Source organism: Myotis davidii, unplaced genomic scaffold (genome assembly GCF_000327345.1).
Source record: "Myotis davidii unplaced genomic scaffold, ASM32734v1 scaffold102, whole genome shotgun sequence".
Taxonomy (NCBI): Eukaryota; Metazoa; Chordata; class Mammalia; order Chiroptera; family Vespertilionidae; genus Myotis; species Myotis davidii.
In genome coordinates, this window is record NW_006293778.1 from 1,994 (window position 1) to 17,783 (window position 15,790).

The 15,790-nt window shown below is 34.7% G+C and overlaps 1 protein-coding gene across 2 annotated transcripts in view; it reads right to left on the bottom strand.

The window, feature by feature from the left end:
• The window catches only part of LOC102751816 (YEATS domain-containing protein 2), a 17,456-nt gene extending 1,920 nt beyond the window's left edge, over positions 1-15,536 (bottom strand). The window contains exons 1-5 of one of the 2 annotated variants that reach the window (XM_006767403.2): positions 15,418-15,536; positions 11,619-11,716; positions 10,998-11,090; positions 7,238-7,483; positions 5,181-5,296 (exon numbers count right to left, since the gene is read on the bottom strand). In XM_006767403.2, coding sequence (XP_006767466.2) covers positions 5,181-5,296; positions 7,238-7,483; positions 10,998-11,090; positions 11,619-11,716; positions 15,418-15,517 — 653 coding nt within the window. In that variant the 5' untranslated portion in view covers positions 15,518-15,536. The remainder of the gene's footprint in view (positions 1-5,180; positions 5,297-7,237; positions 7,484-10,997; positions 11,091-11,618; positions 11,717-15,417) is intronic. The other variant, XM_015566304.1, reaches the window with a different exon arrangement.
• Between the last annotated feature and the right edge of the window lie 254 nt (positions 15,537-15,790).

Genomic DNA, 15,790 nt, shown 5'->3' on the forward strand with positions numbered 1-15,790 from the left:
CTGGTGAATATAATAGAATCAGGGGCATAGAAAGGGAGTGGACTGATTATTCTCGGGGGGAAAGGGGTGTGGGGGGTGCGGGAATAGAATGGACAAAAATCGTGCACCTATGGAAGAGGACAGTGGTGGGGGAGTAAGGGCAGAGGGTGGGGTGGGAACCGGGTGGAGGGGAGGTATGGGGGTAAAAAAGAGGAACAACTGTAATAATCTGAACAGTAAAGATTTAATAAAAAAAAGAAAAAAAGAAAAGAACAAGCCATTCCCTTAAGTTCTGCCTATAGTAAAACCAGTATCTTTATCCCTCCCTTATGCAGGTGATTTTATTACACAAGGCCCCCTTATATCACATTCTGTTAGAAACTATGGTCATAGCCTTCTATATGTCATCTATGCCTATGGTTATCCTTAGTGATACAGTAGGCCACATTGCCTAATCTGGTTCTTCATCAGCAGTATTCTTGTTCAGTCTTTTTTTTTTTAATTGATTTTTTACAGAGAGGAAGGGAGAGAGATAGAGAGATAGAAACATCAATGAGAGAGAAACATCGATCAGCTGCCTCTTGCACATCTCCCACCGGGGATGTGCCTGCAACCCAGGCACATGCCCCTGACCGGAATCGAACCTGCGACCCTTCAGTCCGCAGGCTGACGCTCTATCCACTGAGCCAAACCGGTTTCGGCCTTGTTCAGTCTTGATTCTTTGCTCTTCCATATATAAAAACCAGCCTGTGGATTTCATGAATCCTGTCAGGATTTTAATCAGAATATCTACATATCAATTTGAAGAGAAGTGTTATCTTTATTATACTGAGCCTTTCTATCCATGAACACAGTATACTATTAAGTTCTTTTAAGTCTTTAAAGTTTTTATAATTCATGAAAAGCTTACTTGTCTCTTATTTACTGTATTTTTATTGCTATAGTAAACACATCTTTTAAAATCATGTTTTCTAATTTTGTGGCTGTCACACAGAAACAACTGATCTCTGTGTATTGATAATATATTCAACAACCTGGTGAAGTTCTCTCATTAACTCTAAAACTTTATCAAAAATTAATTTATATTTTTCTATGTAGACAGTATATCTGTTAATGACATCTTATTTTTTAATCCATAGACTTTTTAATTTTTTAAACAGGACTACATTAGTATCTCCAAGAGCAACACTGAACAGGAGTGGTGGCCCCAGACATCTCTTGTCTTGTTCCTAATCCTAAAGGGAAGACTTGAGTTCACCACTGAGTATAAAATATACTGTAGTTTTTCAAAGATATTCAGTATCTGAGTTAACTAAATTCTAAGTCTGCCATGAAGACTTATCACAAATAGATGCTGAGTTTTGTCAAAGGCTGTTTTTGCATTTTTGATCAAGTATTTATCTTCTTTAATCTGTTAATGTGTTTATTATACTTACTGATTTCTAATGTTATTCCAAACTTGCATTTCTTGCTCACAATAACCATTTCTATAGTTACTGAATTCAGTTTGCTCAGGATTTTGTTCAGTATTTTTGTATGTATATTCATAAGTGTGATGTCCTGTAATTTCTATTTTCTTATGAACTCCATGTCAAGCTTTATGAACAGAGTTAGGATATCCTCATAATGTAAGTTGATAAGTGCTGTCTCTTTGTCCCCAGAAGATTTTGTATACAACTAGAATTATCTATTCATGCTGCCTGTAAAGCAATCTAAGCCAAGTGGTGTGGTTTGATTTTGTCACAGGAATGTTTAACCGTTTGGCTGCTGACGTATTTTTTCGGACACATGCCAAAACTGCGGCACTAATTGCGCGGGTATGGGAAAAAATGTAAAACACTTTTTATACAATAAACTCACTTGTATTGCTTTGCAACAACAAAAATTTAAAAATGCCAATTGTTTACATAAATTTGTTTTAAATAAGAAGAGCGCGATAGCACTCCTTAGCAAACGGTTAAAAAAATCAATAATTAAATTTACTTAGTAGTTCTATGACTATTCCAAGTTTCCTTTGTCACATCACTTTTAAGTTGTATTTTTCTAGGGATTCTTCAGTTCATCTAAATTTTCAAATACACTTATCTCTTTAACAATGCATCATCTGAAGTTATGTCTTTTTTCATTTCTAATATTTATTTGTATCTTTTTTCCTTACTTAATTTCACCATGTTTATGTATGCTGTTTATTTTTTTTCCTCTCTAAATTCTTTTTATTTATTTATTTTTTTAAATATATTTCTTTATTGGTTTCAGAGAGGAAGGAAGAAGGAGAAAGAGATAGAAACATCAATGATGAGAGAGAATCATTGATTGGCTGCCTCCCGCACGCCCCTACTAGGGACTGAGCCCGCAACCCAGGCATGTGCCCTTGGCCAGAATCGAACCTGGGACCCTTCAGTCCGAAGGCCGACTGCTTTATCCACTCAGCCAAGCAGGCTAGGCTCCTCTCTAAATTCTTTGCTTCCCCCACTGCATTGTCTAATTAAGCTGCTTAGTTCATTAATTTTAAGCTTTTTTTTCTACTGTAGTCTTTTAAGACTTTAAATTTCCCTTTAGTGTTAGCCTACAACTTTTGTCTTATTATTTAGTTCTGGTTATTTTAATGTGATTTTTTTTCATTGCCTTAATGAGTTGTTGTGTTTTGAATTTCCAGATATATTGGAGGTTTTTTTAGTTATCCTATTGTCATTGATTTCTAGCTTTACTGCACTAGTGGTTAGAAAAAATACAAGTCCTTTGTTGAAGCTTGCTTTATGGCTTACTATATAGTCAATTTTCATAAATGTTCCTTGTATGCTTAATTTTTTTTCTCATTCTGTGTAATGTTCTATGTGTGTACTTTAGCTTTGTTAATTGATATTCCAACTTTTCATATTCATATAAGTAGTTTGCTGGATGTACCAATTACTGAGAGATGTGTATAAAGTCAGTGGTAGTGCATTTGGTAATTTCTGCTTGTGGTTCTATCAATTTCAAGACTGTTATCATTTTAAGACATTTTAAGACTATGTTATCAAGTACACAGAAGCTAAGGATTTTTTTTATCTTCTTGATGAAGAAAACCTTTTATCATTATATAATAAATCTTTACCTCTATGAATGCTTTTGGTCTTAAAGTCTCTTTTGCCTGATATTAATGTTACACTGGTTTTCTTTTGGTTAGAATCTGCTAGTTATAATTTATCTATTTGCTTACTTTCTTTTCTTTTTGGGCCAAACTGAGGACATATGCTGGGAGCAAGATCCTATTTGCTTACTCTCAATCTTTCTGTATTTAGATGTCCCTGATAAATAAGAGATCTGAATTTTAGGTTATTTTATCTCAATATAAGAATTACTATATTCTAACTAGTTAAATCCATATGCATTTTTATGGCTGTTTATACATTTAGATTTGTTATTACTAAATTATTTTATACTATTTGTCTTATTTTTTCTCTTCTTTATATCCTTCCTCCTGCCCCTACTTGCCTTTTTCTAGAATCAGTTTTCCTCCTTTTTCCACCCCTCCCTTATTGTTAAAGTTTAAATTTCTCTATCTATTCTTTTAGTTGTTATCTTAGATACTGCAGCAAGCACTCTTAACAAAACATAGGGTAAATCAGTATTTTTACCCTCTTCCAGGACAAAGACCTTACAATTTTCATGCCAATCACTCCCTCTACTTAAAATTTATGATTAACCAGTATTTTAGTTCTAGCTTGTCTTTAAAAAACCCCAAAACCTACAAATTAGACATAATTGTTTGAATGCCAATGACTGTTTCTACCCAATCTTCTTGTGGCCCAGTGGATCTATTTAGATTTCTAGTTTAGACCTTTCCTGGGCTGACCTGTCCTGTACTATATATAAGACCCCAGCTCTAACACTTCACACAAACTATTTAGTTTCCTTAGCTGAATACATGCTAACTCTAAAATAATCTATAAAACAGAAATCTAATTGCCTAATCATATTTTATGGTTCCATTTAAATACTTTCACATGGATCATTAAGAATCTTTGTTTCTAGTATCCTGAGATTTTATGTACCTCTTGTTTGTTATTAATGATCCATTAATTGGGGCTTGAAAGATCCCCTCCTCACCCCCCGCCCCCCCGTCTGATTTTCCTGCCAGATAATTACTGTACTTCCAAATCCTTTTTAAAATAATTGAATCTAGCCGAAACCGGTTTGGCTCAGAATCTAATTATAATTTCCATAAATATATCAATTTATTCATCAAGCAAATATTTACTGAACTCCAACTAATATAAGGTACAAAACAAATAATACATAGTTCCTACCCAAAAGAGATTCCAGTGTGATTTGGGGAAAATGCACAAAAACAGAAAATGATATGAGGAAAATGACAAGGAAAAACAGGGGAAATATACCTAACAGGGTTGGTTGGAAAAGGGCAAATAAGACTTTGTGAGGAAATAACAATCTTTCACTATTTGAAGATTTATGATGTCTTTATTCGTTCCTAGATACTTGGCAAAAATGTTCACACTCCCAAAAGATAGCATGCGATCATACTGTTAAAACAGATAGCTCTTTAACTTGGAGGAATTCTGTCTTCAAGAACTGGTCTGCAACCTTCTGCTATAAATTAAAAACACTTCAATTTGGCAACCAAATGAACATTTTTAGGAACTACCTACCTAAGTTAAAACTAGGTCAGAAGAAGTCAAAAGTTCCTCTAAACTTATCCACGCTTACATGCTTATTGAAATACACCATTTGTGTAAAACCTCCTGTCTTAGAAATTTTTACCAAGTATAATTTACTATGTCAAAGATTGGCAGACACACTAAGGCAGAGTTCTCAAGTCTCTGGATATTACTTTTCTTTTAAAACAACTAAGAGTTTGCCCAGCCAGCGTGGCTAAGTAGTTGAGCCTCGACCCATGAACCAGGAGGTCAGTGTTTGATTCCACGTCAGGGCACATGCCCAGGTTGTGGGCTCGATCCCCAGTAGGGGGCGTGCAGGAGGCAGCCAATCAATAATTCTCTCTCATCTTTGCTGTTTCTATCTCTCTCTCCTTCTCCCTTCCTCTCTGAAATCAATAAAAATGTATTTTAAAACAAAACAACTAAGAGTTTGAAAAAAAGAATTCCTGAGCTCTCTATCTATTATAACACTACAGGAGGGTGCCAGAGTTCTAGTAACATAAACAGAGGACTGAAAATGAGACAATTCAGCTGGGTACTCACTTGGACACATTGCCCACTACTATTGTTTTCTTTACAAAAAGTCGTGAAGTCTCATCTCCTGCAAGATCAGCATTCCGCTGCTCTGTTTTATGGGAGCCGGTAATACTAGAGGTGTCCTAAAAGAAATCATAATTTTCATTTTCAATTTGGACAATTTTCAATAGGCAGAAACTGTAAAATCATACAAGGTATGAATAGAATAAATTGCAATTTTTTAAATTATAAAATTCTTTGGCTTCGTGGCACCTCAGAGCATAAAAGAATAATTTTACTCTAATGTTTGCATTAGTTGAGGCAAAAAGTTTGTACACTATTATTTCCACGTGTGTGTGCTCAATGGGCATACACATATGCTTTGTCTATGCAAACAGGGCGTGGAAGGATACACAAGAAACTAATTACAATGATTACCTCTGGGAAATGGTAAAGGGGAAAGAGCTCAATGGAGTTTACTTTCTTTTCAACCTTCTATACTATCAAAACATTTTCGATGAGAAGTAATTTAAACATAATAGTTCAAGTTTAATTATGGAGACAGACTGCCAGGGTTTAAATCCTGGTTTTTCCATTTAGTAGATGTGTAATCTTGGGTAATTATTTAACTTCTGTCTCAGTTTCCTCACCTATAAAATAAGGATGATAATAGTTTTTACCTTACATGATTGCTTTGTACAATTCTTAGAAAAGTGCCTGAAACACAGTAAGTACTAAATATCTGTTACATAAACATGAGTATATATATTATATAAAAGATGATAAATTTCTAAATCCAATGATCAATACAACCTAAATTCTTTTTAATGATAAAAAGAAAAAATATACAGTATTTTCCCAGAAATAATACTGGAAAAGGCAAGTAAATCCAAACAGTAAGAGTTCTGATTTTTTAGTGGCATTATGATTGATTTTCTATTATTTTTTACTTTTCTGTAGTTTAAATTTTTCAGCAATGAATAGATGAATTTATAATAAGAACAATGTCCACTTTCATTTTTATAAAAAATAAATCAAATCCTTGATGTCTGAGTTTGTGAAAAGCAACCCTGAAATGTTTTCTATCATAGAACACCTAGATGAGAAAAACCATCAGTCGTATTTCCAAAGCCAAATATTGCCCTGGCTGGTGTGGCTCAGTTAGTAGGCATTGCCCCTGTACCAAAAGGTTGCTGGTTTGATTCCTGGCCAGGGCTGTTTCACTGTCACATCAATGTTTCTCTCTCTCTCCTTCTCCCTTTTTCTCTCTCAAAAAGTTTTTTTTTAATAAAAATTATTTTAAAAATAAATGAAGCCAAATATTATACCAACAAATTCAGAGTATCTTGAGATGGCAACTCCATAAACTGGCAGGATCAAAGAGCAATAAATGGTTTTCAATTCTATTTATCATTTGTCAAATTTCCTCCAGTTATCAAAGTATCTTAGAATATCAAGTATCACAGAGGAAAATGCTAAAGAATCACTGCTCTTGCAAATAAACATGACAGAGTGGAAAGACCTTAGGCAAGGTCACAGCATTGCCAGCTCCTCAAAATTTCTTTCATATCCATGTGAATGGCACTAGGAGTGATGCCATATGCAGGGGTACTGAATTTTAAAATCAGAAAGACATAGGTTTAGCCCTAGCTGGTTTGGCTCAGTGGATAGAGTGTCAGCCTGCAGATTAAAGGGTCCCAAATTCAATTCCAGTCATGGGCACATGCCTCGGTTGCAGGCTCAATCCCTAGCCCTGATGGGGGCATGTGCGGGAGGCAGCTTATTGATGTGTCTCTCCCCCTCCTTTCTACTTTCTCTGAAAATCAATGGAAAAATGCCCTTGGGTGAGGAGTAACAAAAACAACAACAAAAAGGAAAGACATAGGTTTAGCTCTCAGTTCTGATACTTGTGGACACATATAACTTGAATCTCATTGAGACTCAGTTTCCCCATCTCTAAAAGGAATATAATTAACTTATTTCCCAGGGTTCCTATAAAATAGGTTACATGAATTAAGATGTACATACTCTTAATAAATATAGTTCCCTTTTCCTTTGGTTCCCTCCCGTCCATCCAACTATACCCTTCCAGTATTTCGACTTGGTCTCTGTTCCATGTTGTTTGAGAGTCTTTCCTCTATATCCATATTGCTGTTATTGTCTTTGTCAGACAAGAAGTCATTGTGTTGAGATAAAGAATCACTTTCAGAATGATTGGCTGATGGAGTTTCTGATCTCTGATTGGCAGGAGATGATGACCTAGATGGTGATTCCAAAAATTTCTTGATAGCAGGATGATTAAACACCATTGTATCACACGTCTTTGATCCCTGCAAAAGTGAAAGCAATCAAAATAAACTTTAATCAAATTCATCAAAAGTAGGCAAAATTATCTACTTTAAGATCATGCTTCAAATCTTTCAAAATCTCTCCAAACCCATAAAATAAAGTCCTAATTCCTTAACATGGTCTGAACCACCAAAACAAGAAAGTGATAAGTAACTATGCAAAGATCCTAACACCAAAGGCTAAAGATACAAGTCCTCTTTAGCCTTTAGTATTAGGTAAATGAAAAATAAAGGTAAATACATAGTAACATATGGAAAGCAAAATTGGACTTTAAAAAAAATATGTTTCAGTCAGAGCATTGTCCTGATAATGCCAAGGTTGCAGGTTTGATCCCCAGTCAGAGCACATACAAGAAGCAACCAATGAATGTAAAAAAATGGAACAACAAATTGATGTCTCTCTCTCTCTCTCATATCAATAAAAATTAAAAAAAATAAGTTTCACATCGCTTTACATAGCTAGAACAGCTCTGAATAAAACATTCCTGTAAGAAATATAAAAATATATGCATATGTTAAATAGTTCCCACGTAGGGGAAAAATGTAGTATACAATGCTTTAAAATTATTAATACTGACATAAACTTTGCCCTCAGTTCAGTACTGAAGCCTAGGGTATTTTTTCTGTATCTCATTAACCTGCATACAAAATACAGTGTGTTCTATTACCTAGTATGACACACTGTGCTACGTTCCTAGGAAGCCCAGCTTTTAAAACTTGTGCCATTCATACTGAAATATACAGATCTTGTAACATAGAAACCCACACATGAAAACTGTATGTTCATGTTGACCAATTTCACCCTATCAATTTAATAAATAAAATTAAAAACCAAAAAAACCTTGTGCTATTAAAATAATTGTTTTAGAAAGAAAAAGGAGCCAGATACTTGTTTCAGAATCAAAGCAAAAAAGCTGTTGAATTTCAATAATAAAAGTATCTTTTAGAGCTATAATATATTTTTTACAACAAACTAAAAATTATTATAACTAAATATCATTGAATATATCCTAGTCAGAATATAAGATAAAATTCATTACATTTCTGGACCACAAAATAGCACAACTCAAAACTGCTAATGATGAAAAAAGAAAGAAAAAAGGGAACAAAACATTAAATGAATAATCAGCTCTTCAGAATAGCTACAGTCCTACGTCATACAACCCTTAGATCATGATGTCCATTTTGTTGAATCCAACAGCAAGCCACATAACAAATGACATCAGAATCTACTCTGGGTTAAACAGTGTCTCAAAAAATTCATATCCACCCTAAACCTATGAATGTGACTTTATTTGGAAATAGGGTCTTTGCAGATGTAATCAAGTTCAGATGAAGTCATTTGGGTGAAGGTAGGCCCTAATCCAATTTAAAGTGCTTTTTTGAGGGAAATTTGGCCTGGCATGGGTGGCTCAGTTGTTTGATCGCCGTCCCATGCACCAAAAGGTCACTAGTTTGATTGCCGGCCAGAGAACATACCCGGGTTCTGGGCTCAATCCCCCGTAGGGGTGGTGCAGGAGGTAGCGGATCAATGTTTCTCTCTCACTTGGAAGTTTCTCTCTCCCCCTCCCTCTCTCACTAAAATCAACAAAAACGTATTTCTTTTTTTAAAAAAGGGGAAACTTGAACATAAGAGAAAGAGAAGATATGCAGAGGGAAAACATCCATGTGAAGACAGAGGCAGAAATGAGAGTGATGCAGCTACAAACCAAGAACACCAAGGATTGCCAGCAACCACTAGAAACTAGGACAAGGCTAGAAGATTCTTCCTAAGAGTCTTCAGAGAGAGCATCCGCCAGCCAACACCTGATTTTGGACGGCTGGGCTCCAGAATCATCACCTCCTGCTGTTTAAAGCCAACCAAGCTTGTGGTAATTTGTTATGATTTGTTAGCTGCAGAAAAGTGGTTCAGACTCTAAAGTTTTATGGAAACTCCTGCAATAGAAGAGACAACTGTCTACCACCTAAAATTAAATTCGAATAATACTCCAGATTTCTCTAAGACAACAACAGGAGTATCACCAATACGAGGCACCCTAAAGCTCCATGGGATGACATGAACGCCTAAATATGAAAAGTACCTCTTATCTATAAAAACCATAGGAAACGATGCAAAGCAGTATGCCATCATACCTCCCGCCATTCTCACAGAGCCAGTACTGTCCAAAAGAAGAATTACCTAACTCTAATTGAAAAAAATTTAAGAAAAAAAAAAATTTAAGAGTGAACAACAAAGTTATGCTGAAACTATCAAAATGTCAAACAATCTATCCTATTGCCTTCAATCCTATCCACATCCTTTAGAACTGGAGTGATCTAGTAGCAATCACAGTAACCAAATAATTACACTCTTATCACCAACAGCAAGACCACCTAATTATTATATCTCCTGAAGTGAAACAACATGAGGTATAAAGCATCACCTATGAAGCATTATTGCCAAAAAGATTTAACCTTAAAATAATCTAGTATTTAGACTTGACTTTCAGTTTACAAGAAAAATAGAGGGAATGAAGAAATAAACAAGGGAAAAAATAAATTAAAAATGTGGACCATTCTACAAGCTAAATGTCCTGGTCTCTTAAAATAAGTCAATATTCTGGGGGAAAAATAGGTGGGAGAACCAGTCTAGATAAAATTAATCTAGAGAAACAAAATAGCCAAATGTAGCTATGAACCTTGATTAGATCCTTGTTGTGTTTAAAAAAACAACCACCACCACAAACCAGCTTTAAAAAATATTTTGGGGACAACTAGGAAAATTTTTGAATATGGACTGGTTAACAGACAATAGTAGTGAATCATTCTCTTAGGTATTGTGATTACATAGAAGAATGGCCGTTAGGAAATATGTAATTAAATGTTTAGAGGTGAAGTGTCATGATGCCTGAAACTTATTTTCAAATGCTTCAGAGAAAAATAAAACAGATAAAATAAATATGGCAAAAATGTTAAAACTGTTCATTCTAAGTGATGCATTAAGAGGTGCTTATTTAACTTTCTCTGCATATTTGAAATTTTTCATAAAAAGTAAGGGGGGATGGAAATCAGGGCTTCCTGAACAGGGCAAATCTACTGAAACAAAAAAAATCCCATTCATTAGATAAAAAGTCAAAGAAAAAAAAAAAAATCAACCTACAACTTACTCCAAAGCCAACCATAATCAAATGAAGAGAAAGAAGGCAAGTTATTTTTGTATCTGCAAAGCCTAACAACACTGCTAAATATTAGTAGAAAAGGGATTAATTAAAAAGAAAAAAATGTTACTTAGGATTATTGACAACGTAGAGAGGTACGATTAAAGGACGAATAAAGGATTATGGGTGGACACAATAAGTTTACGTACATACCCAGGAAAGTAGGCTAGGCTTCTTGAATTCTAAAGGTCAATATAAGATATGTTTCAAAGGCAGGAATTCCACATCAACACTACTAATTTCCCCTTCACACAACCAATATGGGTGGCCAGAAATGACTGCATATGAGGAAAAGTTACCTCAGAAACTTTTAGAAGTCCTGCAGAAGCATAGTAGTTTGCGACAATGCAGGCACGAAGTTTATCCATCATCCTTCTTGCCTCAATCAGTCGCTAAAAACAAATGTCAACTCATTACTTTAAAAAATAGAAATGACAGGACGGATATATAAATAATTCATAAAATAAGAAATGCAAATGACCAACAAAAGCTCAACCTCTCTAAAAATCAAAGACAAATAAAAATGACCATTTCCCACCAATCAGGTTGGCAAAAGACCTAAAAGAATGACAAAAACCAATGTTTTTGCAAGAGTATACAGACATATTAATATGTATATTTATGTGTACACATGCATTGTCATTGAAACATCCACAAAGATTTGAGCACAAGAGCAAAGAGGAATTATTTTGGGGATGAAATTTCAGGTAAATTTTTTTATCTTTTCCTGTAATTTCATTAATTAAAAAAAAGGGAGGGGGCATGTCTTTTTTCTAAAAATGAGAAAGCTCTTAAAAAAAAAAAAACAGCAAAGGGAAAAAACAAACTATGATTCTATCTCAAGAGATTTTTTTTCAAGTCATCATGTGTAGATTTTTTTCAATAGCTTTGTGTGCTTTTTTAATTTGTCATCATTATACCTGGTCAATGACTTCAATTTCATGTTCCTTATTCTTCATTTCAAGTGCAAATTGCTCCTTGATAATAGTCTCTATCTTCTGCACAGCAGCATCTCGAGCTACACAAAGAACATAAAATAATCCATGGTCTAATTAATCAGTGGTTGTCTTAAGTCAGCAAGCAAAAAAGAAACCCAGGAAAATAGTAACGCTGAAGTGGAGAAACCTAGTGGCCATCATCTTAACCAATGACGAAAAGTGAACATCACTAATACTGGGGCAAACTGACGTCTGTGTTTTCTGATAGGATGCATTGAGAAGACTGTATCACTCAGCCAAAAAGCTGAATCTAGTTACAGGAACAACAAACAAACCTAAACTAAAGGACATTCTACAAAATAACTGGCCTATATAATTCAAACATCACTATTTGAGGAGATTAAAAGAGACTAAAGAGATATGACAACTAAATGCACTGTGCGATCCTGGACTGGTTCCCAGAGAGGGAAAAATAGTTACTGTGGTTGAAAAGGGGCCACATGATAACCTGACAAGGTTAGGGAAGGCCTGCAGTATGGCCTTGCAAGCTCAGGGACTTAAAGTAACCACATCGGATGGTCTGAAATTAAAAAAATTTTAACTAAAAGCAGTTTATGGCAGGTAGTCATGTCCTGGACTAGAATCTTCCCTGACAAAAGTCAATGCATCTTCGATAACATTCCTTTGGAATGTCAGGGTAACTCCCCCTTTTTCCAGACCCCTCAGAGCACAATTAATGCACCAGGGCGGAGACCATAAAGCCTCTCATTATTTTATCATGTTAACTGTGGACTGTTAACTATCTTGTACCCACCTATGTAAAAGATATATGTGCCTATTATTTTACTTTTCACCCAAACCCAAAGGCTTCTCCACTTTGCTTTCTCCCATCTCCCTAGTCTATCACCAATGGATTTTATGTAACTTACTTGTCTTCTCTTTTTATTATAATGTATAAAATAAGGTGCAAAACTGCCATTCTCTGGAGCATTATGTCAATCTGTTGAGATTTTGCTCCCGAGCAACTGTTGACAGTTTGGCTCAAGTAAACTCACAAAACTTCTCTATAGGTTTGAATATTTCTTATGTTGACATTATAAAACACAATACTGGGCCAACTGGTACAACTTGAATAGGGACCACAGATTAGATAATGTACTGGATAAATGTTAAAATTTCCTGCTTTTGATAACTGTACTGTGGTTACATAAGAGAATGTCCTTAGGAGTGTTTACATGTGTCCAATTTATTTCCCAATGATTTAGAAAGAATGATGTGTGCAGATACCTGTGTGCATGTATACACATGCGTGTGTGTGTGTGTGTGTGTGTGTGTGCGCGCGCGCGCTCCCACTAGAGGTGAGGGAGAGTAATCAACCAAAGGAGGCAAAATGTAAACAACTGGTAATTAATCTTAATTTTAAAAATATGGGTAATTCTTGAAATTTTCTTGTTTGAAATTATATCAAAATAAAACTACCAAAATGTTAAAAAAAAAACAAAAACACATGAAGATTTTGAGAGAAATATTGAGTGACTTAGGAGAAATTAGTAAAGAATTAGCTAGAGCAGTAACAGGAGAGCAGTTTATAACAACACAAGAAGTTTCCTTCTGTAGAGAAGGATCTAGCAAGCAATTCATCAGTTTCTGACCACAACTACCCAAAGGAATGAGTAAAGAAAATTCAAAAGGAAAGAAAATGCCTCTGAAGGTGATACAATTTAGATGATGACTACTCAAAGTAATATGCAACTCAAAGAGTTAAAAATATCAGAATATAAAATGTGGCTTGATAATTTTTAAAAATAGAAGAGCCAAATAACCACTTGAACAACCTGGGATTCTGCAAAACAACCCTGAATTTGTAAGATGAAAAAAAAAAATCCCCATGCTTTGGAGTATATGAAAAATTAGAGAAAATTTGGACCCCGTGATTACCCATGTCACTTTCTCCCCATAAAATAAGCCATTAAATTGGCAATTTAAAACTAGTAATGATATAAACATTCTTACAGATGTCTGCATAAAGGCAAATGACCAATGTTTCTCATATTTGAGGTAAAGAATATTTTCTAGTATTACTGTATATATCCTTTATACAAACCTTGTGTTCAGAAACCAGCAGAGACTGAAAGTCTCCCTAGAGACAATGATCACTGTATGCTATTTTATTATAAGCTCCTCAAAAAGAAACTCTTCTAAATTATCTCTTTCATGGAATAAGTAAAAACAACAACAAACAAAATAAAATATAGGGAAAGGAAGCATCCTACCAAATCTACTTTGAGAAAATTCTGAAAAATATGATTGGGAATTAGGTAGGATATGAACATCAAGAGGAAGAATAGCAAATTGTGACTCAACAACAAAAAAGTATCCCTGCTCAGGCTCAGTGCTTGGGAATTTAAACTAGATTAAATTGAAATTATGACGTTTACTAAAACATTGTTTTCCCTATTCTCATTTTTATTTTTAAAAAGTTATGTTGCCCGGCTGGTGTGGTTCAGTGGTTGAGTGTCGACCTATGAACCAGGAGGTCACGGTTCAATTCCTGGTCAGGGCATATGCCCAGGTTGCAGGCTCGATCCCAAGTATGGGGTGTGCAGGAGGCAAGCAATTGATGATTCTCTCTCATCACTGATGTTTCTATCTCTCTCTCCCTCTCCCTCCCTCTCTGAAATCAATAAAAATATATTTTAAAAAAAGCTATGTCACGTGATACATTTGAGTTGCATGATACTTTCACATTTATTTTGTTTGTTTCTAAAAGGAAACAACATTTCCTTGTAAATAAAATTACTACTGAATGGGGGGGGGTGCAGTGAAATGTTTTCATTATTTGGAATTAGATTTGGTAATTTTTGCTCTACAAAGACTTTGGTGGAGTATACAGTATGACTTGACTGCACTTACAGAGACAGGAATTTACTTTACTACTTAAACTCTAGGGGTCTTCATCTTTGTTGGAGCTGCAACACCTTTTTATGACTTTGATGTCTTCTTTACTCAGCAATAAGTATTAACTTACATAGATTTATCATTTAAATGAACAATAATAAATTTCAATAGTAATTTATTTTGAAAACTCAAAATTTAGCTCCATTTTTAAAAATAGCTTAAAACATTCTGGGTAATTACAGACACTTAATTGATGATCTACTCTTCAACTTAGAACTACTAATTATATGATCTTGAGCAAGTAATTTAATGCTCTTGAGCCTGAACTACTATCCTCTATGTGCAGAGGTAAACTAGATCAATGTTTCCCAAATTTCCATCATTCATATACCACCTTCAAGATACCTACCAGATCTGAGAACCATGTGAAACATATAATTAAATAATGTTTTTAAATAATTTTAGCCTTATCCTTAGCAACAGTAGTCATGCAACTGCAAGTCTCATGAGACCACCATCGTTTTCTATAGATATTAAAATAATATATAACTATTAATATAAAAAAACCTGAATCCATGTACCACCTATAATCATCTCACATGACACCACACTGTAGTACACATAGCTTATATAAAACTTTATGATTACACCTAACATATAATAATGACTAAAACTTATAGCCTGTCTCATTACTGATGCTTCACAGTCTACCTGATTGTTCCTATCTTTTATGCCACACATGGTATATTATTATTAAACAGAGCACTTAGTTATCCCTCTCACAAGCCTCTTCAAATTATATACAACAGTGGAAATGCATTTCATTTTAGCATGTGCCAACAAAAAAACCCCACATAATTTCCTAAGGTAGCTGAATTTCTACCTGAATTCTCAATTGCTTTATGCCGCTTATTTGGAAGAGCCACAGATACATCCTCATAATCAGGGTCAGTTTCTTTAATTGTTCGCTTGATTCCAGACATGATGACATCCGTTCTTTACTGTGAAGGAATAATAAATTAATTCATTAATAACACAGCTGGGTACTAGTACTTATAAATATATGTGTACACACATACAAAGGAAATAAATACTGACACTTAAAAGTCAGTGTAAATACGTGCATATCCCTCTCAACCCCAAGACACAACTTCAAAAGTTTAATAAAAAAATCATCATGCTCATCATCATCTGTTACAAAGCATGGATTTCCTTCCAAGTGAAAATCCTTTAACAAGGCAGCACACTGTTCAGAC